This window comes from Acomys russatus, chromosome 16, assembly GCF_903995435.1.
Source record: "Acomys russatus chromosome 16, mAcoRus1.1, whole genome shotgun sequence".
NCBI classification, from domain to species: Eukaryota; Metazoa; Chordata; class Mammalia; order Rodentia; family Muridae; genus Acomys; species Acomys russatus.
This window is the reverse complement of record NC_067152.1, coordinates 218446-245217: the sequence shown is the minus strand read 5'-3', so window position 1 is coordinate 245217 and position 26772 is coordinate 218446. Positions and strand designations below refer to the sequence as shown.

The window sequence follows — 26772 nt, the reverse complement described above, 5'->3', positions numbered from 1 at the left end:
ATATATTTTTTTTTTTTTTTTTTAAGGGGCCACATGGATCAGTATGTAAAGGCACTTGCTACAAAGCCGGAAGACCTAAATTTAAAATTTTGCTTTGTTTTGTTTTTCCGAGACAGGGTTTTTCTGTGTAACCCTGGCTATCTGGACTCACTTTGTATACAAGGCTGGTCTTGAACTCACAGTTATCTGCTTGCCTCTGCCTCCCGAGTGCTGGGATTAAAGGTGTGCACCACCATGCCTGGCTTAAAAGTTGTTGTTAATATTTATTTATTTTTATTACTTATATGATATTCCGCCCACATGTGTGCCTGCACTCCAGAAAAGGGCACCAAATCTCATTATAGATGGTTGTGAGCCACTATGTTGTTGCTGGGAATTGAACTCAGGACCTTTGGAAGAACAGACAGTGCTCTTAACCTCTGAGCCATCTCTCTAGCTCCCCTGAAGACCTAAATTTAATCTTCAGGATCCACATGTATGAAAAGGTTGACTCCTATAAACTATCCTGTAGGAACACACATAAAAAAGCAAACTAAGTCATTGGTTCAGAAGTTGAGATACTGCTCTTGGAGAGGACCTTATTAGTTCAATTCCTGTCACCCAAGTCAGGCAACTCAGTCCAGTTCTGGAGGTTCTAAGCCTCTGGCCTCTGAGGACACCAGCACTCATGTGCATATTCCCCTACACAGACGTAATGTAAAATAATTATAAAGTCTTCTTTAAAAGTGTTGTTAAAATCCCAACCACTTTAGATTACCAGAGTTGAGATCAAATTGGGAAGCTGCTCAGTGACAGGATGGGTGTACTGCCTATCCAGAGCTCTGTTCCTGTACAAGTCAACCTTCCTGAGGGGACAGACCCAAGGCTGCAGCATAACTCCACTGTGGAGCAGAACTTCCCAAGCACACAACACTGTACATAAAGTGTTGCCTAGGAATTACCATTATTTCCGTTCTCATCAACAGCAGCAAAGTCCACTCCATTCTCTAGAAGGACTGAGCAGATGGTGGGCAGGTCCTGCTGGGCAGCAAGATGGAGCGCAGTCTGACGATGCTTAGTTAATTCATTCACCTTGGCTCCTGCAAGAAGCTGTTAAAGTTCATTACTCAATTAGCCTCTCCCATAATTTAAGGCCCCATTAGTAGGGCCAAGTCTACAGGGATTCTCTATTTTTTTTTTTTTTCCCCACCAGAGCTGAGAACGGAACCCAGGGCCCAAGCGCTCTATCACTGAGCTAAATCCCCAACCCCTCTATTTTTTTTTTAAGATTTATTTCTTTTTTATTTTTACAGTATTCTGCCTGCATGTCAATCTAACCTCCTGTCAGAGCATGAATGCATGAGGATCTTGCATGTCTTCTACTGAGACAAACATGACAAACCTGTGCCAAAGGCAGATTATCTACCAATGTGTTCAATGGCTATCCTTTATGACACAGGATTTCTAACACGTTCGTATATTAAAACTACAAAGTAATACAATGATATTATTCACTGTACTACATAAGAATGTCCATACTGCTTATAATTCTCAAATTTCAAACAAACTCTCTTATCTAAAATACTGACATATGGCAGGCATGGTGGCACATGTAATCCCAGCACACAGGGAGGCAGACACAGGCAGATCTCTGTGAGTTCAAGGTCAGCCTGGTCTACAGAGCAAGTTCCAGGACACCCAAGGCAGTGAAGCCCTGTCTCAAAAAACCAAAGGGGGAAAAATTCTCACCTAATCTGGGCATGGTGGAACTTGGGAGGGGGAGGCAGAGGCAAGTGGATTTGAGTTATTCTGAGGCCGGCTTAATTCTGCATAGAGTTCCAGTTTATCCAGGTGGGGAAGAAAGGACAGAAAAGGGGTTGTGGTCAGGGGGTTAGGAAGGAGGGAAAGACTCAGCTGAATGCCTGACAGCAGGCAGACAAATACAGCTGACCTCCAGTCCTTTTCTGTTGTCTGTCAAGTCCTCCTTGGCCCTCCCTATCTCTAGGTCTACTTTGGGCACATCCACCAGGGTTGGACACACTTGTCTTCTTGGGTGGATTGGTATAATTCCCAGATTGATGGCCTTTCATTGACAACAGCTTTGAGGACAACTTCTGTACATACCGTAAAGCATGCTTGCTTGGCTTTGTACGCTTCCTGTGGCTTACCAGATTTCGGACAATGATCTCCGAACCTGCCTGAACAGCAAGGTGCAGAGGGGTCAACTTGGAAGCATCCTGGACTCTGGAGTTCACATTGGCTTGGACACTGATCAGGAACAAGACACTTTCGATGTCAGAGTTCTGAACAGCCACATGAAGAAAATTCCGACCTTTATTATCTACCTATGGCAACAAACAAGTAAGAGCCACACCGTATTAGCCGTAAAGAACAGATCCTCCTGCATGCCTCCAAGCTGACCAGACTGCTGAGGAGGTCTCTCCTCAGCTCTAGAGCTTTAAGAGTAAATGCCACCTGCCACCAATACAACTACATGCACACATGCATGTGGTTAGGAGAAGGGAGCCACTTCTCCTAACACTTCTACAGTAGGAAGTGGACAAGGAAAGCTGGAAGACAGTAGGAAGGCACTTGAGTAGCGGGCTGCTCAGGAAGAAGCAAATGTCATGATTAAGCTGTTAGGCCTCTGCTTTGGCCAAACTAGATCCCCATCTCATCCCAGAGCAGCCAAACAGGCTTCAGAAGTTTCCTTAAACTTCAGAGTAACACACGGAAGGAAGCCAGCAACATGCGAGACAAACATGAAGGAGCCAGAAGCTTCCTCAAATCAAACCCCAGTATGTACTGTAGTTACAGGAATCATCAGGACACCACTAGAGCCAGTGCTCAAAGGAGGACAACATGCTCGGCACTGTGCACTGCCATGCACATCTACTGTGTGCTGGGGTAAGTAAAGTCTACAGGACTCAGATCAGTAGTGCCAGTTTCATACTAGATGGAGAAGAAACCTGAGAGGTCTGTCCATACTCAGGACTGTCTTACACTCAGTCTGAGCATGGGCAAAATTAAAGTTATACATCCAGTCACACTTAGAAAAGTGAGGTAAGGTACCAAAGCCTGTGTTAGCAAGCAGGCATTCTTGGTGTCAGGACTGCATTTCATTCAGGCTCCACATCTTATTTCATCCATAAATGGCTACTTCTAAATCTTGGCAATTGTTTAAAAAAGAGTTATTTATTATTACGTATACAGTGCTCTGGCCGCATGTACACCTGCAGGCCAGAAGAGGGCATCAGATTATATTATAGATGGCTGTGAGCCACTATGTGGTTGCTGGGAGTTGAACTCAGGACCTCTGAGCCATCTCTCCAGCCCTTGGCAAAATTCTTTAAGCTAGTTGGAATCATGTTTCTGAGAAACCTATCCCAGCTTTCAACACATACAGAAGAATGTTAACTCAGAACATGGCTGTTCTGGCAAGAGGTCACATCACTAGATGTAGGCCTGTGTGATCCGGGTGGAACACAAACACACCTTTAATCCAGGAGACAGAGGCAAACAGATCTGAGTTCAAGGCCAGCCCAGTATACAGCAAGTATCAGGTAAAGCAAAGCTTAAATCCAGGAGTGGTGATACATGCCTTTAATCCCAAACAAAGATAGAGTTAGTTTGTAAAAGGAAGCACCCATGTTTGAAAGTGATGTCTAACTGAGTGGCAGAAAAGAATTTGACAGAACTGGATTCATCAAACTCTCACAAGAAGAGAGAGGAAAGGAAAGCTACTTAAGAGGCAGTTTACAGAGTGAGGAGGCAGTTTTACCAGGACAGTAATAGAGAGATGGGGTTGCAGAGAGAGAGAGAGAGAGGAGAGAGAGAGAGAGAGAGAGAGAGAGAGAGAGAGAGAGAGAGAGAGAGAGAGAGAGAGAGAGAGAGAGAGAGAGAGAGAGAGAGAGAAAACTCAGGTGAAGATGAAATGAGCCGGAAAATAAGTAGCCAGAAGATTAGAGCAGATGGCTGAGTTAGTTTGAGGTCAAGCAGAGCAATTCAGGGCCGAGAGAGAAGCCAGATTAAATAAATCAGCTGGGAGAAGAGTTTGAGCCGGAACAGCTGAGTTGAACCAGCCAGCCCAGAGCTCAGAAAGAACTAGTAAGGGTGAGCTTATTAAGCAGTAAGTCTCACAGCACTCGGGAGGCAGAGGCAGGCAGATCGCTGTGAGTTCGAGGCCAGCCTGGTCTACAAAGTGAGTCCAGGATGGCCAAGGCTACACAGAGAAACCCTGTCTCGAAAAACAAAACAAAACAAAAAACAAACAACAAACAAACAAACAAACAAAAAAGCAGTAAGTCTCAGAGGCTGAAAACATTCTAGGTCTAGGTTAGATTGCATGGAGGCCAGGAACTTCTCTGACTAGGTCTAGATTGGCAAAAGGAGGCAGTAACCCTCCCAGACAACAATTGAGCCAGGAGAATAAATAACTTTTACAACCACAGATCAGTCATTATCATTATTTCCCACACACTGTGATAGATAAACAAGTTGCAACCAGGATTTAGCAGATGATAAAGACACGGCAAAAAACAAGGAAAATGCACATGCTAAGTAATAATGTCCCTAAAACACTCAAAGTTGCCCAACATCACAAAGTACCTCAGATTTAAAATTTTATTTTAGAGACATTCACCATTAGAGCATCCAGCAAATGCACTGAGCTCAGCTGCACACCCATAGAATGTTAATGCCAGACATTCATCTGAGCTCCCTCCCCCAGCCACGTTTACAGCACCAAGTGGCTGAAATACAGGGGAGCATAGTCACGCCTCAGCTAGCAGACATAGGATACCAGACCAGCTAAATTTTCAGAAAAGGGGAGTTTAATGTCTTTTTTTTTTTTTCCTTTTTCTCTTTTCAAGACAGGGTTTCTCTGTGTAGCCTTGGCCGTCCTGGACTTGCTTTGTAGACCAGGCTAGCCTTTAATTCACAGAGCTCTGCCTGCCTCGGCCTCCCTGGGGGCTGGATTACAGATGTGTGCTACCATGCCCGGTGTGGGGAGTTTAATTTAAAAAGAAGTATCTTTGTGTAGAAGGGGCCTGTCTAGTTAGTGGCATCTGGTTAGTCACAATATGGGAAGTTCTGCTGTGGTGAATGATGGCTGGTTACTGACCTGCTCGGCAGCCCCACACTCTCGTTTTAGAATAGCCTCAGCTGCCTTGTTGTTCTTGTAAGTCATGGCACAGGCAAAAGGTGTCAGTCCTTGTCTGTCTCGTACACTCAACTCAATGTTAGGGTGGGAGATCAACAGCTGAATGATGACGCTGTGCTGGTTGCTGATGGCCACATGGACAGGTGTTCTTCCTTCTGCGTCCTATGGAGACAAGGCACAAATTCTCATGTCTAATTGAAAGATGGAACTCCAGAACAATATGAAGGGAGTTAACTTTTAACATACACTTCAGTTATGAGATCCTGTGTTTGAAATAAATTTTTATTTACTTATTTTTTGACATGGAGAAGTTTACTATATGAGCAAGGGGGAAGAAGAAAGGGTGCCAGAGAGAAAGACAGAGACAGACAGAGGAAGAGAAGAAAGAGGTAAGAGAGCTGAAATCAACTTATAAAGAGACAAAACATATAGATGACTAGAAGCTTTTCTCTACCACAGTGTTCCAGTGACCACAGCCCCCAGTGGCAACAAGAGCCTAGCACAGACACATTGTTTCAAGAAGAGCTACAGTCATCCTCAGCTCTCATTTACACAACTCAGTGTAAATCTCTGCAGCTTTCTAGAGCTGGGGAAATGGCTCAGACAGTAAAGTATTTGCTTCACAAACATTATAACTGGGGCATGCTCCTCACAACCCATGTAAGAAGGGTGGGTTGTAACTCTACTGTTGGGGAGGGGAAGGCAGGTGGATTCTGGGGACAACTGGGCAGGCAGACTGGTTGTCCATGCCCCAGCCCAATTTGAGACCCTGTCTTAAAAATAAGGCGGGGCTGCGTCAGGAATTAAGAGGAATTTCAGAGGATCCAGTTCAGTCTCCAGTCAGTACCCACATGGAATCTTTAACTCGTTTCAGGGTGTTGTGCCCGTTTCTGGTCTCTTCTGTTACCAGGCACATATGTAGTACACATATGTACATGCTGACAAAAATTCATAAACATAGAATAAAAGGTAGATCTTTAAAAATATACTAGGTTGACAGTGACTAAATAAAAACACCCAAGGCCTGCACATTCTCGGGCAACCACCCCCCCACCCCCAAGCCCTGGGGTCTGAATGCTGAAGAACAATAATGAGCTAATGGGTAACTGTCCTCAGTGTGAGACCACCCCGAATATGTCTGGATATCTAAAAGGGGAGCTAAGAGGCAAGGTACAATATATAAAGCAAGCTTCTTTATGATGAAGAGAACCTGAAATCCATTAAATCACCAGACAGGCTATATGACCTAGAAAGTCACTATCTGCCTATTACAGCCTGGCATGTGGTAAAACTGAAGTCTAGAACCGGGGTATGTACAAGGTCTCTTGCCACAAGAGAAGATCCCTCTAAGCTCACCTCCCCAGAAAGAAAAACTATCATACCTGTGCGTTGACATTGGCACCAAACTCCAAAAGACACTGTACCGTCTCTTCTAGCCCCCATGAGGCTGCCAAATGAAGGGGGGTCTGCCCATCCCTTGCCTCCTCTTCTCCTTCACCATCAGTTCCTGGTTGTCTGGGACTGTTCACGTCACAGCCACTAAAGGAGGGAAACACACAGTCACCCTCTACCTTTCTCAGCAGCATGTGCTAGAAAGCAGCAGCTTTACCCCTCTACCAACAAAGCCAGCACTGCCACATTCTGCCAGCCCTGGTGCTCAGCATCAATCTCTAGGGCCTGGGTGCCACTGACTCTTGCAGTTGGTCTTGGGGCAACCTGGGAATTGCAGGCTCCCTAGGGATAGGTACATATTTAGACTTTGAAAACCACCATTTGAAAAGTTTCCCAGATTACCTTGCCTCCCCATATCCTACTCTCTAAGAGGGCTATGAGCCTTTTATGGTTCACATGTCATGGTGGGGCCCATGGTGGAGTCCATATGGTCTTCTCTACCCTAACCTCCAGACATCACAGTGGGAACTGTTCTGAAGCTAACGGGTCAATGTTGTCCTCAAAGCAGAAGGTAAGTTTTGAATCCAGGCATGTGAGATTCTTGGTTCCCCACCTAGCTTGGTTCTTAGCTGACTTGACATGACAAACAGTAACCCTGTGGTATTTTTTTTTTTTTTTTTTTTTTAAAGACAGGGTTTCTCTATGTAATAGTCCTGGCTGTCCTGAAACTCACTCAATAGACAGGCTGGTCTCCAATTCATAGAGATCTACCTGCCTCTGCTGGGATTAAAGACCACTGCCCTGATGGTAATCTTAATTATTAAAGTCAAGGCAAGTCAAAACTGAGGTGACTTAACGTAAGAAAGAGGTTGTAGGGGACTGGAGAGATGGCTCAGAGGTTAAGAGCACTGGATGCTCTTCCAAAGGTCTTGAGTTCAATTCTCAACAACCACATGGTGGCTCACAACCATCTATAAGGAGATATAGTGCCCTCTTCTGGCATGCAGGTGTACATGCAGGCAGAACACTGTATATACAATAAATCCATCTAAAAAAAAAAAAAAAAAAAGAAAGAAAAAAGAGTTTATATGCAGTAAACTGAATAAAAAAAGATACTTTGGCTTCTCAGACCTTCGAATAAGAAAGCACGCAGTAGACTCATTGTTTTCATCAATGGCTCTATGCAGAAGTGTCTGAAGACACCCGCTGGGTCCTGGGCCCCAACATGTAGCATCACAACCATGTCTAACCTGCAGAGAAACACAGTTTTCTTACTGAGATTGTTGAGCAAAAGAGAAAATGTTTAATTTCAACTCTGAGCAATATGCACATTATTTTTCAGAAAAGGCAGGTCAATAAGTTATCAATATCATAATCATTAGTTTTATAAACACTGATTAAATCTGCTCCTTGGGAGCTGGAAAGTTGATGATTCATCAGTTAGGAGCACTGGTTGCTCTTCTAAATGACCCAGGTTTGATTCCCCATCCCCTTGCTGTAGCTCACAACAATCTGTTAACTCCCTTTCCAGGGATTTGATGCTCCTTTTTAGCCTCCATGAGCCCCAGGAATGTACACGCTACACAGACGTACATGCAGGCAAAACACCATACATATAAAAAATTAAATATAATCTGCTCTGTGCAAATTCAAAAGTATCCATTAGTGCCTCTACAGCTGTGTTCTAAGGACAATGCCTGTGTATGTGTGTACTCCAAAGTCCCCCAAGCAATACATACCTGTAGTTAGTAAGCTACCCCTCAAAATAGTTGATAAAAACCTCAGCTGCAAAATGTCTCAATATTATACTGCAGACCCTCAGAGTGATAAATGAGAAGCCCCAGGTTTACCTAAACTTCTAGGTCTGTCTTGTCCACAACATAGGCAAACCTAAGTTTGGGGGTTTATTAATATGGTGATGGTGACAGCATCAAATCAGGCTCTACCAGGAAATGCCTGAGGCAATACCTCCACACTAGCACTCTTCTTAAAGACAGCTCAGGCAGAAGTGCTGGCCAGCACCACAGTGAACTTCACATTGCCTTCCCTTCCATCCCAGACAGGGTCTCACTGCATAAGCCTGGCTACTCTGAAACTTGGTGTATAGACTAGGCTAACCTTGAACTCGCAGCCTTACCTACCTAGTACTAGGTTAAAGGTGGACACATCCACATCCAGCTGAACCTCAGACTTCTTTAGACTCATATTATTATGCATGAGTGTTTTTCCTGTATGTTTGTCTGTACACCAGACATGTGCTTGGTGCATGCTGGTGTCAGAAGAGGGCATCAGATTCCCTGAACTGGTGTTAAGATTATAAACCACTATGTGGGTGCTGGAAGTGAAATCTGGTTCCTCTGTGACAACAAGTGCTGTTATTCCATTTCTCCAGCCCCATCATCTTAGACTTTGTAGCATGACTTTCCACTGTTTGTCCTTGACCCGATTTGTTACTTGGCTAACCTCTTGCTTCTGTGATGCTACACAGGCACCAAATCCATATTTGACACAACATACCTTCATCTGTTATGCATGACTCACCAGAGTGGAAGCAATGTCCTCCAGATTACTTGCCAAGGCAAGCCACAGTGGTGGGTTTCCTTTTTCATCTGGCACAGACATGTCAGCTCCTCGGGTACATATGGCATCAACCACTAGTGGAAGCTGATTTTTGATGGCCAGCTGAAGGGCAGTCTCCCCATCCTGAGTCCTACTAAGACATAAGCACCACCATCAAAGCCAGTGCTTTTGTAATGGCAGCCAAAGAAAACAGCAACCTCCAGGTCTTCCAAAGCCCAGATGCCACTAGATCTGTTATACCCACTTCATAAGTCTCTAGAATATTCTCAAGAAAATCAAATCTGTCTGCTGTATTTGTCTTTCCTGCCTTTTTAAGAAAATATAGCCACTTCTCTCTATTTTACTCAAAAAGTGAACAGAGAGGGCTGGAGCTGCAGGTTGGTTGTAGGAGTATCTGTTTAGCATTCATGAAGCCCTGTGCTTGATCCCCAGCACACGAGCCTACAGTCCTACAGTCCTAGCACTTGGGAGATACGGGTAGGAGGATCAGAAATGTAAGATCATCCTCAGTTACAGAGAGTTGAGAGCCTGGGATACGTAAGACTGTCTCAAAACTTCATTCTCCCACTCTATAACTCAGCCTCATTCGACACTGGAAATCCAGAAAGCATCCTGTGAATATACAATGACAAAAATGAAGGTCTGAGGCTAGTAAGATGGCTCAGCAGGTCTGTTACCAAGGCTGACATCTGAGTTTGATCCTCAGAATACATGTGGTGGAGAAAGCATCAACTCCCATAAGCCTTTGACCTCTACAACACTGTGGCAGATGTTGGTGCATAATACATATGGTAGATAAATACATGAATTTAAACATTAAAGCCCATTTCTCCTTTAACCCTACTTGTAGCTTAGTTTTTGGGTGTCCTTTGTTGCAAATGAACTTCCTTTCAAGGTTGATTTTTTTGGGACCATCCTTTATAATGAGATTTGTATGAATTTGTGCACTGGCCCTGAGAGTTACCAATAAGGACAAAGTACAGTTTGGCTATGTCTATACACTTCCATGGATCATTCTTACTTATAACCCCAGGCTGTACTTTTTGTTAGAGGACATGAGTTAGGGATTGAATCTGGGGCATAAGAGGTATCTGGCAGGTGTTCTACCACTGAGCTACACCACCCGCTCTGAAGTCCTGGGATTGGATATAGGGGTCAAGTACATTAGGCAAACTCTCTACTTGAGTGCTGTAGTCCTACTCTTGTTATATTTTGTTTTTAGGGCAGGGTCTCACTGTATAGACCAGGCTGGCCTGGAACTTGAAGATTTGCTGCCTCTTCCTCTAGAATGCTAGGATTAACAGTGAAAAGTACCACCCTAAGTTCCTAGCCCTTCTAAAATTTTCACTTTGGAATAGTCTTTCTAACTTGCTCAAGGAGGCCTTAAACTATCCTCCTGCCTCCTTCTCCTACGAAGCTAGAATTACAGGTGTGCGCTGCCTAGGCCTGACTTCACTTGTACATCCTGAGAATCATTTTTTTCCTCTTTCTTTATGTAACAAGGAATTAAGCCCCTCCTCCTCACCCCCAAAGGTAGATTCTGATTTTGAAGCATCTCAAACACATGACTTGGAGTTACAAGAGAACATGCCATTGTGTCCGACCTGACATTTATATCGGCTTGGTGTTCCAGGAGGAAGAGAGCACTCTTGCTGTCCTGCCGCTGTATGGCCATGTGCAGCAATGTCTGTCCATCTGACATGGTGTCATTGATAGAAGCTCCGGAGCCCAGTAGCTGAGCAGCAATTGTGTGCATGCCTGGGAGATAAACAAGCCCCAATTCATGCTTGATTGCCTTTTCCCACTTCCTCAACAACAAACAGACCCTCTAAGCTTCTTCTCAAAGGCAAATGTTTCAGGGAACATTAACAGGCACAGTTATCTTACAGCAAAATGATTAGTCCCACCACTTCATCCTGGCCCCCTCTAGTATACCCACTTACTCATCACCCATCTGAGAGTCAACAGTGTTTGGCATAGCTTACCAGTCCATAAGGCTAAGCCTAGTACAGTTTGGTCCCGGGAATCCTTAAGGCTGAAGTCCGGAATAATTTGTAAGTTGTTGGTGGCATGAAGAGCATTGGCTAAATGTTTTTAAAAGAAAAAGAAACTTGATTTCACCATCCTGTGGCTCACAGAGTCACTTCTTTTCTTAAAACGAGGTGGAGGTTAAGGAGGAAAACACGTTCTCACTAGTAGCCCTAGCTGGCCTAAATTTCTGGAGAGCTCCCTGTCTCTGACTCCTGAATACTGGGCTACCACATCTGGCTCCTTGGATCACATTTAAGGCATTCAAGAGGATAAGACTCCCTTATAAACTGACTGACTAGCTAGAATATAGTTAATTGCTTTTCAAAGGGAACAAACAGATAAATCTTGTGGGGAGTGGAAGATACCTATTATTTTGGAGCAAAAATTTTAAGATAAATTTCTTTTTGTAAAACTTAAAGCATTCACCACACAATGAAAACAGACTGAACTACTGAGACTACAATGTAAGTGGTAACTACACTCAAGAACAGAAGCAACAGCCTCTGAAATCAACTGCCCAAACGACTATTTCCACAGCTTACAACAGCAGACTTCAGACCCAACCACCTACCTTTCTGTTCCAGGATGACAGAAACCACATCTGGATGGTTATAGGCAATCGCCATGTGCAATGGTGTCTGTCGGTAGATGCCATCTGCAGAGCCCATTAGGACCGGAGTCTCTTTAGGCAAAGGCAGAGCCTCCTCTGTCTGCAAGTTTGGATTGGCACCTTGCTGCAGGAGCTCTGCTGTGAGGTTGGCCAGGCCATGCCTACAAGCTGTATGCAAAGGAGTTTCTCCCTGAATGAAACAAAAACCCAAGTCACCTTTGAAGGGAATTAGGAATTCCTGTCACAAAAGGTTACAGACAGTGAAAGTACCAAAATTCAGGCCCACTGCCAGCCACAGCCTTGGGTTCTTCATGTCACCAGCTGACCTCACGACTCTGACTCCCCTTCCTCAGTACCATCAACCTTTAATTTCTTCAGTGTCTTCCCAAGCAACTTTCTGTCTGTTCTCTCCCATGTCCACTTTGGATATCCCTTTACTTTGTTCACAATTTTTCCTATGTATGCAAAGAATGTATTTCTCTATTAAAAACAACAGTAGCCAACATCACCAAACTCAATACTAGGAAAAAACAGCCCCATGGTCTTGGGTAAGCAGTGCTAACTAACTACTTCCAGCTACTTCTCACAGAGATCTATCTGGCTGCTTCTGCTTCCCAAGTGCTGGGACGTATTTTCCCCCTCCAAGACAGGGTTTCACTATGTAGCCTTGGCTGCCCTGGACTTGCTTTGTAAATAAGTCTGGCCTTCAACTCAGTGATCTGCCTGCCTCTGCCTCCATCAGTGCTGGGATTAAACCCTCACCACATCTGGTGAGGGTTAATATTCTTTTGTTTTGTTTTAGACAGGGTTTCTCTGTGTAATAGCCCTGGCTGTCCTGGAACTCTGTTTTATAGGCCAGGCTGTCCTCGAACTCAAAGAGATCTGCCTGCCTCTGCCTCCCCAATTCTGGGATTACAGGTGTGTGTTACCACGCCAACAAGGGTTAATATTCTTAAAGCTCCAAGCACAAGTAATAAAAGTGACCTTAAAGATAAGCACGCCCTCTTTTTGAAAATAGAAAAGCCAAAGAAAAGAAGTACCTCCAATGGGAGAACTCCACAGAAATCTAGCGTTCAGCACATAATATTCCAGCTAGTATATCAACACTCATTTAGATACCTCATTTCTTTCTTTCTTTCTTTCTTTTTTTTTTTCCCCTCTTTTTGGTTTTTCAGAGACAGTGTTTCTCTGTGTAGTCCTGGCCTCACTTTGTAGACCAGGCTGGCCTCAAACTCACAGTGATCTGGCTGCCTCTGCCTCCCAAGTGCTAGGAGTGCACCACCACGCCCAGCTCTCTTTTTTTCCTTAAGATTTATTTTATATTTCATTGTGCATACTTGTGTGTGGGTATATGCAATTAAGTGCAGGTGCCTGCAGAAGCCAGGTGTCAAACGCTCCTAGAGCTGAAGTCACAGGTAGTTGTGAGCCTGTCCAACATGGGTGCTTGGAAACCACCCTTAGATCCTCTGGAAGAGCAGGTGATGCTATTAGCCAGTGAGTAATAGTCTCTCCAGCTCCTATTTCTTTTCATCTTACACATTCCCTATGACATCAAGATTAACTTCATTTTATAGTTGTTGAAACTGAAGCTCAGAAAGTCAAGTGCATTGTCTAAGACTACATGCAAGAAGTGGGAAAGCTGATAAACCTACTGCTGATCCTAACAAAGACAGCCCTTATTAAAGGAAATGCAATCTCTGACTCTCCCAGGGATGCCTGAAACTATGGGGAGTACCAAACCCTATGCCTGTATCTTCCTAATGAAGTACTTACGATAACATTTAGCTTATCATTTAGGCACAGGAGAGTAGCAATAAAGCAATTATAATAATATACTCTACATGAAGTCGTGAATGTGACCTCTCAACGTATCTTCTATTCTATACTCACCGTCCTATGAGGACGTGCTGTCTATGATGAGTGAAGGTAACAGAGAGGACACAGGCATTGTGACAATGAAGATAGGCACTGATCCTGAGTCAGACCATCTTATAAGAGAGAGAGCTGCTAAGAGACTGGCAGGCAGGCAGCATATGCACCATGGTACACTGGACAAAGGGGTGATTCACAAACTTAGATCACGTGAGATTTCATGATGGTACTCTGGTAGATAACCTAAAATTTACAGATTAATTTCACAATTTTCCATTTACTATTTTTAGACCATGACTGATCATAGGTAACTGAAACCTAAAGACAAAACTTCAGGTGAGGGGAGACCATGATATGGTCAGCATCATTGCCTAGGGACAGACAAAGAGGCAGCCCCACAGGAGACCTGTAATCCTAGCACTGGAGAGGCTGAGACAGGAGACTACAAGTTCCAGGCCAGCCTCTAGAGAGCAAGTTAAGGACAGCCTGGGTTATGTAACTGTCTCAAGCCCAAAAGAATCAAAGGCTAGCATAGCCTTTGTTTACACTCTTGTTTGCTAATTTTTATTACATTACAGAGTCTACAGGTTCTAGTTCAGGACATGGCTATAAACAAACATTTAGACACTGGCGGATAACTGAATAAGCCAGCCAATCAGTCCCTTTTACACTGGCCATATGAATGTGTATTTGCAAAAGAAAAGGGGGGAGGGAAGACTATTTCATTTTTCCTTCATACACAGGATTGCCATTTCTTCCACAGACCACAATTTCCCCAGCTTCCCTTTCCAGCTTACCCATTTGTTCCTGTGGTTGGCGTGGGCACCACTGGTTGCCAGGAAGAGAGCTGCAGCCTCATTTCCTGCACCAGCTGCCCGCTGTAGTAAACAATTTCCTGCAAGAAATAAGCCACATTCATTCTTCCATTCACATGAAAATGAGCTCAAGTTCCACCCTGCACAACACCCTTTCTCACTACCTAATGCCCCCACCCCACCAGACAGTAGGCAGGTCTTCCTGGCAGTAAGCTGTACTTACTTGTGGGGCTTGGGGAGGGCAAAGCTCCTTCCCCCAGCAGTGCTGCTGACATTTTATATGGCATTTCCTTTGCCATAGGGGCCTGCTCTGTAAGTTGCAAACATTTGGCAAAATCCCTGGTTCCTACCCACCAGAATATCTGGTAGACATTCTCTTGAAAATGAGCAAAGGGAGCCTGTCTCTCTAAGAAAAACAATTTTAAAAATAATTGGTAATTTTTTAACCTAATGGTAAAAAGTAATCTTTAATATGAAAATTTAAATCTTGGAAAACTCTGTAATCCAAGTTTGAGATTTTCTTTACAGTGAAAGACTTCTGATGAGATGAGCGGTGCTATCAGTAACTGAAGTTCTGAAACATGAAACACTGGATGACTGTAACCCAGGAACCAACACTCTCCCATAAGGCATAGTGTCCTAGAAGCACTCATAGAGGAACAATCCGCTCAAAGTACAAACTGGTTGTGATTTTTCTATGATATGCAAAATGTGTCTCCCCACCCTTCCACGTATACATGTGTGCGTGGAAAGGGTGTACACTCTTCATTCGCGTTAACTACAGCAGCACATCTGAAGAGACTGGACACAGATACAGACACAAGAAACTACCTGCTCTTGCAATTAACTTGTAAATAAGTATATTCTCTACACTATAAACCTATTAATACAGCTCTCTCAGTTTTGGAGCTGGAGAGATGCTCAGCAGTTAGGAGCACTTGCGGTTCTTCCAGAATGCCCAGGTTCCCAGCACCCCCACAGCAGCTCACAACCACCTAAAACCCAATTTCAGGAGATCCAAGGTCGTCTTCTGACCTCCAAGGGCACCAGGCAAGCATGTGGAAAAGGTACATACAGGCAAACACTGATACATGACTTTATCTCAAAACCAAAAATAAAATAAATAAATAAATAAATAAACATGATTTTCCAACTCTAGTAAATACTAAAGGTCTAACTATGGAGACAACAGCTGTCTGACATGTAAGTTCTATCAGGATAAAAGAGGCTATGAATCTGCAGAGTCTAAGAATCACTGCTGAACTTAACGGATATGTTTTAGCTTACAATACTTAAACTGCTGTCTGGCTAAATTATTTGGAGCACAGGATTAAAAAAAAAAAATCACAACCTGCACTTTTACTGAGCTTAAAATTAAATATAAAAGAAATGATTCTCGCACTAGTAAGCCATTCCATTTCTGTAGTTTTACTAAACATTTCCAAGCTGGCAAGGTGGCACATGCTTGTAATCCCAGCACTCATACTAAGGCAGGACGATCTCATACTCAAGGCTAACTTGGGTTATCTATAGCAAGTCTGAGGCCAGCACTGCATTCACAACTACCAAACTACAATAAAAAATTCAGTGATCTATGGCTTCCCAGAGCCCTCAAACCCCGGCCTCATTCTGTGGCCCCAATGTGTTTTACCTGTCATTGCATCAGGAGCATCAGTGTTGCTGCCACGTTGAATGAGTCTGGCTGCAAAGCTGTTTTCATCAAATGATGTCCCATTTTCCACAGGGAGGTCTTCAAAGGGGTTTACAGACTGGTCTGAAGACATGGTGATGTACTGGACGGCAAGCCAGAGTGCAGTGCTGCCCTCGTGATCCTTCAGTTCTAAATCTAATCTGAAATAAAGAAGCGAGGTGAGTGATAGGCACAAGTTCCAGCTCTTCTTTGCTGCCAACAACAACAACAACAGCTCCACTCTCTCTGTGTACAGTCTAAAGGGAAACTTTTATTTCACTAAACGTCCATAACTATAAAAGGCATCTTAAGAGAAAACTTCAAGTTAGGCATGACCGTCAGTAATCCCAAGCACTTGGGGTACTGAGGACTTTGAATTCCAGGCCAGCTTGGACTACATAAGACCTCGTCTCAAACAAACAAACAATCGTTTTTTAAAAAAATTTAATAAGGAAAGATTTTTCACTCACAATCCCACCCTCACAACCGCTTTTCATTCTCCAGGCCGCCTTACGTACTGTTTACACTGCAGCAGCTGATTGAACACATATTCATTCCTGGCCATGATAGACAAGTGTAAGGGAGTCCTGGGGGAACAACAGAATAAAATGAAAGAGGTGTCAATTCAGTACAGACACTCAGCAGGCAGGGACAAGAATCCTTGGTAGACCATATCTACAACCAATCCCATCACTCTGTTTTCCAAAACCATGGCCAAGAATCAAAATATGAGAGCCTATGGCTCTCTACTCCAATTCTAACCCTTCCTGGAGGACTGTGGTTAACAGTAGCTTCTGTCACTTTCTCTCACCTATCCTCTGCCAATATGAACAGAAACTTTGACAGCAGCAACAAGACAGAACTGGGTCAAGTTGAACTTGTTCTTCACCACCTGTGTATTTAGTACTTAAGTGGCTCCAGGGAAGGTTGCCACTAAAGCATAAGACCAGGAGCCTGGCCTCTACTGCAGATGGACAGACTGCCTAAGTTTACTACAGTTGAAGAGGAAACAAACAAACAAACAAACCAAAGAATCACCGTGGGGAATGAAGGATATAACTATTTGGGAGAATGGGTAATTATTATGACACAGAGATCCTGGACACACATTATCTACTGCACAGGTCCTCCTCCCATAGCCAACCTCACAGAAATCTTACTCAGCAGGTCTGATGGTAGTGATGCCCGTGGTCTGCACAAGGCTGGTGAGACAAGGCGCTGAACTGCACTTCAGAGCCTCCCACCCTCTTCCTCAAAGGCAGGCAACCCCTCTCACAATTCTAAACCACAAGCACTCCTTCTGGGAGGATGTAAAAACAAGAGAAACTTGGCTGGAGATTCACAGGACCCGAGTTTATTTCTTAGCACCCACATGATGGCTTGTAACTACCTGTTACTCCAGTTTCAGGGAGCCCTATGCACTCTTCAAGCCTGCACAGGCACTACATGCATGTGAGGCACTGACATACATGCATGAAGAACACATATACACATAAAGTAATAGGTAAATAAAAACTTGTAAAAAAGTAAAACAAAATAAAACCCAGAAATACTACCAAATACAAGAAGGGCTGTGCCATGAAGGTAACAAGCTCTGGTGATAACAAGGTGGTAAAAAGTAAAGGTATTTATAAAGCAGAATTGAGTTTAAAATAGGGAGTTTTCTAACCATTAGAGCTCACAGAGATGAAAACAGGTTGCCTTGAGGGGCGGCTCTTCTTCAAACTATCCAGGTGGTTCTAAATAGCTGAAAGAAGCCCCTGTAAGCCCTGACTAAATGATCACCCTGCCTGCTTTCAACATAAAATGCTTGCAAACTCAGACTTTATTTAGCCAGGCTACAAATGTTTTCCCCAAATGCTTCTAGTTTTAGTCATGACACTTGTTTGCATGACATATGTTTGCAACTTCAATAAACAGATATAATAATAATAATAATAATAATAATAATAATAATAATAATAATAATAATAATAATAGTGTTTGTGTGTGTCAAATATGTGCCACCATAAAAATCCTCTTCTGGAGTCAGTGCACTCACCTGCTCTTGCTGTCCTGCATGTTGGGGTTGGCACCTGCCTGCAGGAGGGCCTCTGCAATCTGTGCCATCTCAGACATCACATCTGCTGAGTATTTCTTTGAACTATACAATGCTACAAGGTGTAATGGTGTCTCTTGGGCCCCAATTGTGGCAGCATTGACAAGGGCCCCATTCTTAATGAGGAATGTAGAAGCAAAGAGATCTCCTTGAAAAGAAACAGAACACACAATGTCATGACAACAACCAGTTACTGTGGCCAATCCTTCCTCATAAGGCAGCAGTGGATAACTGCAGACATAAGAGGACAGCTGGGGACGTCTGAAGTGATCTCTTGGACAGCTGTAGGCAGAAATCTATGACATTTCCTCACAGAGTTATACTCTAATTCAAAAGCTCTTCTTCTATCCACCTTTTGATTACACATGATGATTTGCCCTGATTCCTTCCTTCAAGATGCAATCACTGTCTAACAGTAACAGACCTGAGTGGGATAGATGGCTGATTGATGACTGTTCTTCTAGAGGACCCCAGTTTGCATCCTAGCACTAACATAGTGGTTCAAAACTACCTGCAACTCCAGGCCCAGGATCTGACATCTTCTTATGGATTCTATGGAGAGAGAGAGAGAAAGAGAGAGGGAGATAGAGAGAGAGAGAGAGAGACAGACAGACAGACAGACAGACAGACAGACACACACACACACACACACACACACACACACACACACACACACACACACACGCTGAGTGGGTGGAAGCAGTTATTGTTCTCAGTGGCCTCCAGGTGGCACCAATTTGCTTCTGAGACTCATCAAGCACTGTCTTTAAGAACTGGCCTCACAGCAAGGAGATATGGCACTCACCTGTACACTCTAGAAGGCAGAGGCAGGCTGTGATTGAGGCCAGCCTGGTCTACAAATAGAGTTTGGGACAGCCAAGGTTACACAGAGAAGCCCTGTCTCAAAAAACAAAACAAAACAAAACAAAAAAACCCCACAACAAACAAAAAACAAAAACAAAAAAAGGAAAGAAAGATCTGGCCCTCAGGAAAATATTGGGGGGAAAAAAATGGATCAACTTTGGGCTACTGGATCCCACTGTAACAGACCAGCTCTAATTCCAATCAATTCTGAGTTCAGATAATTGAACTCTCTTACAGACCCTAGGTCTACTTTTAAAGACAGAAATGAGGACACAGGCACAGGAAAACCTATGAATTAGATTCAGATGGAAAGCACAATAGAAACCATCTTCTACCTTATTTTTTTCAGAAGACAATGGGTTGTCTCTGCAGCTCAGGCTTGCTTCTAACTGGCAGCATGCACCCATCCAGGCTCACAAGTGCTGAGACTACAGGCAAGAATCACCACTCCCAGCTATCATGTATTTTGTTTGTTTGTTTGTTTTGAGACAGGGTTTCTCTGTGTAGTCTTGGCTGTTCTGGACTCACTTTGTAGACCAGGCTGGGCCTCGAACTTACAAAGATCAGCCTGCCTCTGCTTCTGCCTCTTGAGTGCTGGGATTAAAGGTATGCTCCACCACCGCCCGGCCCAGCTAGCATTTTTTATGACTTAAGTCTTCTTAAAGGATTTATTGACATTAAATCAAATTTACTTAACTGATTAGACCCAAAAATCAATTCATAATTTATAACTATACATTGGTGTGTTCTTTATACAAAAAAGGCTCTTTAGGAATTATCAGAAGTTAAATTGAGGGAAGTCAGTCCAGAGGGTAAGTAAACAACAAGCAAAAATATCCAGAGGACAGGACACAGCAGGGAACTGGAAGTGGACCCTTGATAAGAAAACAAAGCACTCTACACACTTCGATCTGAACAGAACAAGGGTGTGGCTTGAAGTCAACCCTGTGTTTACCATGCCTAAAGCCCTGAGTTCAAGACTCAGCACCAGAAAAGTTATTTTTCTACTGAAAAGTTCTAGTCACTTGCTTTCCTCATCTACCAACAATGCCAGGAACATGAGACTTCAGTGTAATAATTTTTCTACATAAAAATGTTCCTAGCCAATGTTAAATAATTTTTAAATGCACATACAATGTTTCAGTTTTATGATTTTTCAGGGAACAGTCACTAACCTTCATCATTTAATTAATACAAACCATTATTTAATAGTTCTTGTTTTAAAATTTACTACAAACTGCTCAGAAAAGTCCCATTAGGAAACCTACTGGTCTATGTGGGTTATTACATTTTTTTAGGTAGTAGAAAAACTAGAATTGTTATGAAAGAACTCATCATCTTACTTAGGTTATGCTAATCAGATTGTAACACAGCCCTGTGGGTCTCCTATGGCTTCACAGACCCTCATACCACTGAATTCTTCAGACAGGTGCACTTGCTTAGTAGGATGATCACTACTGTTTTATGGATTCTAATGTACCTCTCAGAGTAGAACTAGACCTCACTTACATACTAACAATGAATTACAAGCAAGGTCAACAGGCAAACTTAAAGGTAGCACTCAATCATTTGGGAAAAGCTAACCAAACGAAGTAACAGCAACTTGAAGGAGGCAAAGTCAAACAATTCTGCAGAAGGGTGTGACAGGACACCTAAAGCCAAGCACACAGGAGGCAGAGGCAGGAGGACCACTGCAGGTCCTAGTCTAGGCCAGCTAGTGTTTCAGTGGGACCTCAAAAAAAGAAAACAACTCCTACAGAGTCTGGCTTTGGCACTCCAATGCCCAGGCAAGGTAAAGGCCGCTGTGTTTACTTATCATCAACTGGCAGGCATGGTATGGGGCACCTCCCAATCCTGTCTCACTGTGCTAACAGCCTGGTAAACGGAAAGATCCCTTCCCATTTTACCAACAAGAAAAGAGGACAGTAAGGACAAGTACTGTCAAAGCAACATAGAAGCTAAGACTCAAGCCGAAGTCAGTTCTCTGTCTATAGGCACGCCGCACTCCTTTAAAGTTTGTTATGTCCACACTGTAATCCACATACTTCCAGCCATTCAAATTCAGAATGAAATTGTAAATCACCCTAGAACACTCATCATAACAATCTTAGTAATTCCTGTAGCTAAGCAAGCACCCAAATATTTAATAACTCACCAGAAATATTTTTTCACAAAACACATGAATTCAGCTCCCAGAGAGGAAAGGAACTTAATTGTTTTTTTATTAACAAATGAGTCTGTTTCCAAAATAAACACTTCAGACAGTAGACAGAGTGGGAAAGAACAATTCCCTATGTGATAGTAACTTTCTCTAATGAGCACAAACCCAGAGCTAAGTGCTGTGTCTACTTGGAAAATGCATCTGCTCTCCACAGCGACCTGCTCTAAGGGTTCCCTACCGAGTGATGAGTAAAACTTTCCTCTCTATTAGTCAGCAAGCTCAACACTACACAGTTCAAAAGGATAGTTATACTAAAACTTTTGCTTGCCAGGTGTGGTGGCACATGCCTTTAATCCCAGCACTAAGGAGGCAGAGGCAGGAGGATCAATGTCCAGGACAGCCAAAAAACAAAAAACAAACAAACAAAAAAACCCACAACAAACCAAACAACCAAACAAAAACCCTTGCCCAAAAAGGGGAGAAAATAGCAGCTGCAGCATCACCAACACTCAAATAGTACATCCTGCTAAGGAACCGAACTACAGTTCAGAAAACAGCAGTGTCATCTGTTGACGGACATCCACTTTCTGGCAATTAGGAATAATGCAACCACAAACTTATGCAAGTACCAATGTGGTGTGCTAACTTAGAGCCTTTGGCCTGTATACCAAGAGCAGTACAGCTGTGCGTGCCCTAAGGTAGCTTTATTTTCTGTTTTTGAGAACTCTCCACACTGGTTTTTCATAGTGGCTGTACAAGTTTATACTGCCATCAGTAACAGTAATCCCAGAATTTGAGAGGTAAAGGCAGGCTTCTGTGATTCACAGCCAACTGGTCTACATAGTGAGACTCTGTCTCAAAAATTAAATCAAAAAAGGAAAAAGAATTCTTTTTTCTCCATGTCCTCGGTAGCACCTGTGAAGATTTTTAAAAGATTTATATATTTTTGAAACTTATTTTCCGGAGTCAGTTCTCTCCCTCCACTATGTGGGCTTTGGGATCAAACTCAGGTCATCAGGCATGGCAGCAACTGCCTTTACCCACTGACCCATCTCTTATTTTCCTGAAGACAACCATTCTGAACTGGAATGAGATACTCTCAGAGCAGCTTTAGTGTGTATTTTCCTGGCAGGTAAGGATGTGGAACTCTTACAAGTTTTATTCACCATTTTTATATCCTTTTTAGAGACCTGACAAAGCTCATTAACTGATTTACTGTGTTTTTTGAAAAGTTTAATTTTTGCAGTTCTTTACATCTCCTTTACATCTCATTACCCAGGTCCTCAAATTGTGGTGACTCCCCAACCATAAAGTTATTTTGTTACTACTTCATGACTAATTGTGCTACTGTTATGGGTGTAACACAAGCATCTGATATAGTGGATATCTGATACGTGATCCCCAAAGGAGTCACAACTCACAGGTTAGAATCACTACTCTAGCACTTTCCAAGTTTCACATCTTATATTAAGGTCATCAGCCACTTTTGAAAGGATTTTTGTGAAGGTGAAAGGTGTGGCTCTAGGTTCATTCTTGGTTAAAAATCTTTTAGCCAGGCGTGGTGGCGCACTTTTAATCCCAGCACTGGGGAGGCGCAGGCGGAGGCAGGCTGATCACTGTGACTTCAAGGCCAGCCTGGTCTACAAAGTGAGTCCCTGACAGTCAAGGCTACACAGAGAACCCCTGATTCTCGGGGGGAAAAGGGAGTAAGGGGAGGCTGTCTTTTCTCTAATGTACTTTTAAAATATTTTATTATCTTTTAAAAATGTGTTTGAGTGTATGCCACATGTGTGTCTGTGTCCAAGGAGTCCAGAAGGTGTTGGATTTTCTGGAGCTGGAGTTACAGATAGTTGTGAGCAGCCATATGGGTGTTGGGTGTTGGCAAGTACAATAGGCACTCTTAACCACCATGTTATAACACTATATGGGTTTATTTCTGGGTCCTTAATTTTGTTTGTTTTTGTTCTTTGGTTTGTTTGTTTGTATGTTTTTTCGAGATAGGGTTTCTCTGTGTAGTCTTGGCTGTCCTGGACTGGCTTTGTGGACCAGGCTGGCCTCAAACTCATAATGATCTGCCTGCCTCTGCTTCCAGAGTGCTGGGATTAAAGGTGTGTGCCACCACGCCAGGCTTGTTTTTGTTTTTCGAGAGGGTTTCTCAGTGTAGTTCTGGCTGTTTTGGACTTACTTTATAGTCCAAGCTGATATTGAACTCACAGTGATCCGCTTGCCTCTGCCTCCCAAGTGTTGGGATTTTTTTTATTTTATTTTATTTTATTAATTTATTCTTATTACACCTCAATGGTTATCCCATCCCTTGTATCCTCCCATTCCTCACTCCCTCCCATTTCCCCCTTACTCCCCTCCCCTATGACTGTGACTGAGGGGACTTCCTCCCCCTTTATATGCTCATAGGGCATCAAGTCTCTTCTTGGTAGTCTGCTATCCTCCTTCCTCTGAGTGCCACCAGGTCTCCCCATCCAGGGGATGTGGTCAAATATGAGGCACGAGAGTACGTGTGAAAGTCAGACCCCACTCTCTACTCAATTGTGGAGAATGTCCTGTCCATTGGCTAGATCTGGGTAGGGTCCAAGTGTTGGGATTAAAGTGTCTATCACCACCACTTGTCAGGACCTCGTTTTGTTTGTTTGTTTGTTTGTTTGTTTGTTTTAATTTCACCAGTTTCATGCCTGTTCTTGAGCTAGTACCACGCTTTTTTTGGTACTATGTCTCTGCAACATAATTTGAGATCAGGCATCACAGTCGATACCTCCACCACTGCTCTTTCTGCTAAGGATGTCTTTAGCTACCTGTTATAAGAATTTAATACTGTCATAAGAACTTTACGTCTTCTGGTACAATCCCTGAAGAGAATGGATTTAACAAGCAGATATGTTGCTCACAAGTCAAACGTACTTTTTAATTTTTTTTTTACCTTAATGTGTAAGTCTCCATGTGGGAGAATGTCACATGTGTGCCTATACAACCAGAAAGGGCATCAGAGCCTCTGGAACTTGAGTCACAAGCAGCTATGAATCCACTTCCTGGGAACCAAGTCCTCTGCAAGAGCAGCAAGTGTTCCCAAATCACTAAGGCCACAAAGGCATTTCTTTTTTTGGTTTTGGTTTTATTTTTATTGTTGCTGTTGAAACAGGCTCTTCTATATAGTCCCGTCTGTCCTAGAATTCACAATATAGACCACAGAGGCTTTGAACTCATAGAAATCACCACCACGCTGGCTCTAAAGGTACTTCTTTTTTGTTTGTTTGTTTGTTTGTTTCTTGAGACAGGGTTTCTCTGTGTAGCTTTGGCTGTCCTGGACTCACTTTGTAGACCAAGCTGGCCTTGAACTCACAGAGATCTGCCTGCCTCTGCCTCCCGAGTGCTGGGATTAAAGGAGTACGCCACTATGCCTGGCCCCTCCAAAGGTACTTCTTAAAGGCTATCTGTCTAGCCTCTCTTCCTGGTGGCACTATGGACAGAGAAACTGACAAGGCCAATAGTGTTTCAGTCCCTCTGACCCAACAATCACAAGTTCTAAGCCATGCAGGCTGAGCATGAGAACTCAAGATTCTTTTGGCAATTCCTGAAACTGAACGTCAAAACAATAAACATAAAAAGTATATTGCATACAGAGAAAAATGTAAAATGTATTTCTCTTTACCTCTTTGTATTCCTTTATGTAGCAAGCTCCAGCCGTTCTTGTCTACCATGTCCACATCAGCTTTATGACTAACCAGAGTGGTGGCAATACTCTCTAGTCGCCTTGAAAGTGCCAGATCTAATGCAAGATCTCCATTATGATCCATTTCATTCAGCTTCCCAGGGAGCTGAACAGAGAAGTTTGGAAATCAGCACTCAGACAGTAGAAAATACAACCTATTTTGATTTTTCCCAGATAACCCCGGCCCCATTTTGAGACAGGTCTTAATATGTACACCAGGCTGGCCTCAAACTCAAAGAAATGGTCTGCCTCCCATAAAGGTGTGAGTCACACCTCTTACACAAGTGTCAATTCTAATGCTATGGCACTGCTTACATCCCAAATTCAACTTCATTCACAGACCTCTATGGGCCCTTCTGAGAGCACTTGCTTTCAGCATCTACAAACAATAGTGATTAGAAAGCAGATGTCAACAACATGGAAGGTGATTAAGGACCGCAGGAGAAATGCAGTCATAACTGGTGTGTGTGTTGGGGAGGGAGGAAGATGGGGGCATGGAACAGATGACAAACCAGCATAGAGAACTTTATAAAAAAGAGAAAAAGCTGGGTGATGGTGGCACATGCCTTTAATTCTTGCACTCAGCAGGCAAAGGCAGGCGAATCTGAGTTCAAGACCAGCCTGACACATAAAGCACGTTCCAGGATACCCAGAAAAACCCTGTCTTGAAAAAAAAAAGTTAAGTTTTTCATGAAAGAAGGCTTAGCAGAGTCCTGTTTAGCAGTTTAGAAACTTGTTTTGGTAAGAAATAAGAACAATTGGGACCTGAAGTCAGGTACTGCTGTAACAGCCATCTGGAAATGGGGCTGTGGCTTTGGACTGGACTAAGACTGGCAAATTCTGAGGGGCAGAACAGAAAATGCCCACAGGGATCCTAAACATGTTAAAAGTACATTCACAGACTGTCCAGTGATGACAGAATGGCAAGGTGACAGAAGCAGCATTAAAGTTTGGGCAGAGACAGGGAAAAAAATGTAGACATGCTTCTATTATACCTGGGAATCCATTTCAATCAAATAGAGGAAGACCACATCTTCTCTCTCCACTTTGATTGCTTTATGCAAAGGGTACTCTGTCTTGGACTTGATCATTTTGTACAGCAACTGAGCACTCAGGCTACTGAAGTCCTCTTTTCGCAAGTCATCCTAGGGATTAAAAACAAGGAAAAGTGTTAAAAACAACTGTCATTTATTAAGCACTTAGTATGTGTCAGGGACTTAACATTTCCTAATTAATTAACTCAATCTTTGCTTCATTTACAATGAAGAACATGAAGCCTACAGAGGCTAGAGAGCTCACAAGTCTGAGAGTGAGAAAATGGCTGAGTTAGGATCTCTATTTAAGAGACTCTTGCCACCATAGACCGGACAGCTGACCGTCAGTCCTCCCACCATTAGCTTAGCTTAGCTTTCCCTACTAAGCCTACAAAGATGGCAATTTCATAACATATCAGAACTAATAATTCACTGTCTCTCCACAACTGTAGCCCTATCAGCAAGGGTAGGTTAGCACTCTATGTCAGCAGATACAGCAGCACATGCCTTTCTTTTAATCCCAACATTCGAGAGCCCGAAGCAGGAAGTTTGCCGTAAGTTTGAGGCCAGTCTGAGTTACACAGCGAGTTCCAGGTCAGTTTGGGCTACAGAGTGAGACCTTATCACAAGACAACAAGAACAACCCTACTTTTCTAGAGTTATTGGGGATCTAATGAGGGCCTTCTGCATGGTAGGCAAGCATTGTGCCACTCAGCTGCATTCCTAGGTCCTTAACATTTTTCTGAGTTCCTCAAGCTGCTCTT

General features: G+C 43.2%; 1 protein-coding gene across 1 annotated transcript in view; it reads right to left on the bottom strand.

The window, feature by feature from the left end:
* Nucleotides 1-26772, bottom strand: part of Ankfy1 (ankyrin repeat and FYVE domain containing 1) — a gene marked incomplete at its 5' end in the record, with an annotated part of 46069 nt that overhangs the window by 5980 nt on the left and 13317 nt on the right. Inside the window, 15 exons of the mRNA XM_051158294.1 lie at nucleotides 942-1089; nucleotides 2148-2324; nucleotides 5102-5302; nucleotides 6523-6679; nucleotides 7664-7782; nucleotides 9074-9245; nucleotides 10717-10870; nucleotides 11098-11196; nucleotides 11715-11943; nucleotides 14423-14520; nucleotides 16092-16291; nucleotides 16649-16717; nucleotides 18172-18376; nucleotides 24915-25080; nucleotides 25970-26119. Coding sequence (XP_051014251.1) covers nucleotides 942-1089; nucleotides 2148-2324; nucleotides 5102-5302; nucleotides 6523-6679; nucleotides 7664-7782; nucleotides 9074-9245; nucleotides 10717-10870; nucleotides 11098-11196; nucleotides 11715-11943; nucleotides 14423-14520; nucleotides 16092-16291; nucleotides 16649-16717; nucleotides 18172-18376; nucleotides 24915-25080; nucleotides 25970-26119 — 2344 coding nt within the window. The remainder of the gene's footprint in view (nucleotides 1-941; nucleotides 1090-2147; nucleotides 2325-5101; nucleotides 5303-6522; nucleotides 6680-7663; nucleotides 7783-9073; nucleotides 9246-10716; nucleotides 10871-11097; nucleotides 11197-11714; nucleotides 11944-14422; nucleotides 14521-16091; nucleotides 16292-16648; nucleotides 16718-18171; nucleotides 18377-24914; nucleotides 25081-25969; nucleotides 26120-26772) is intronic.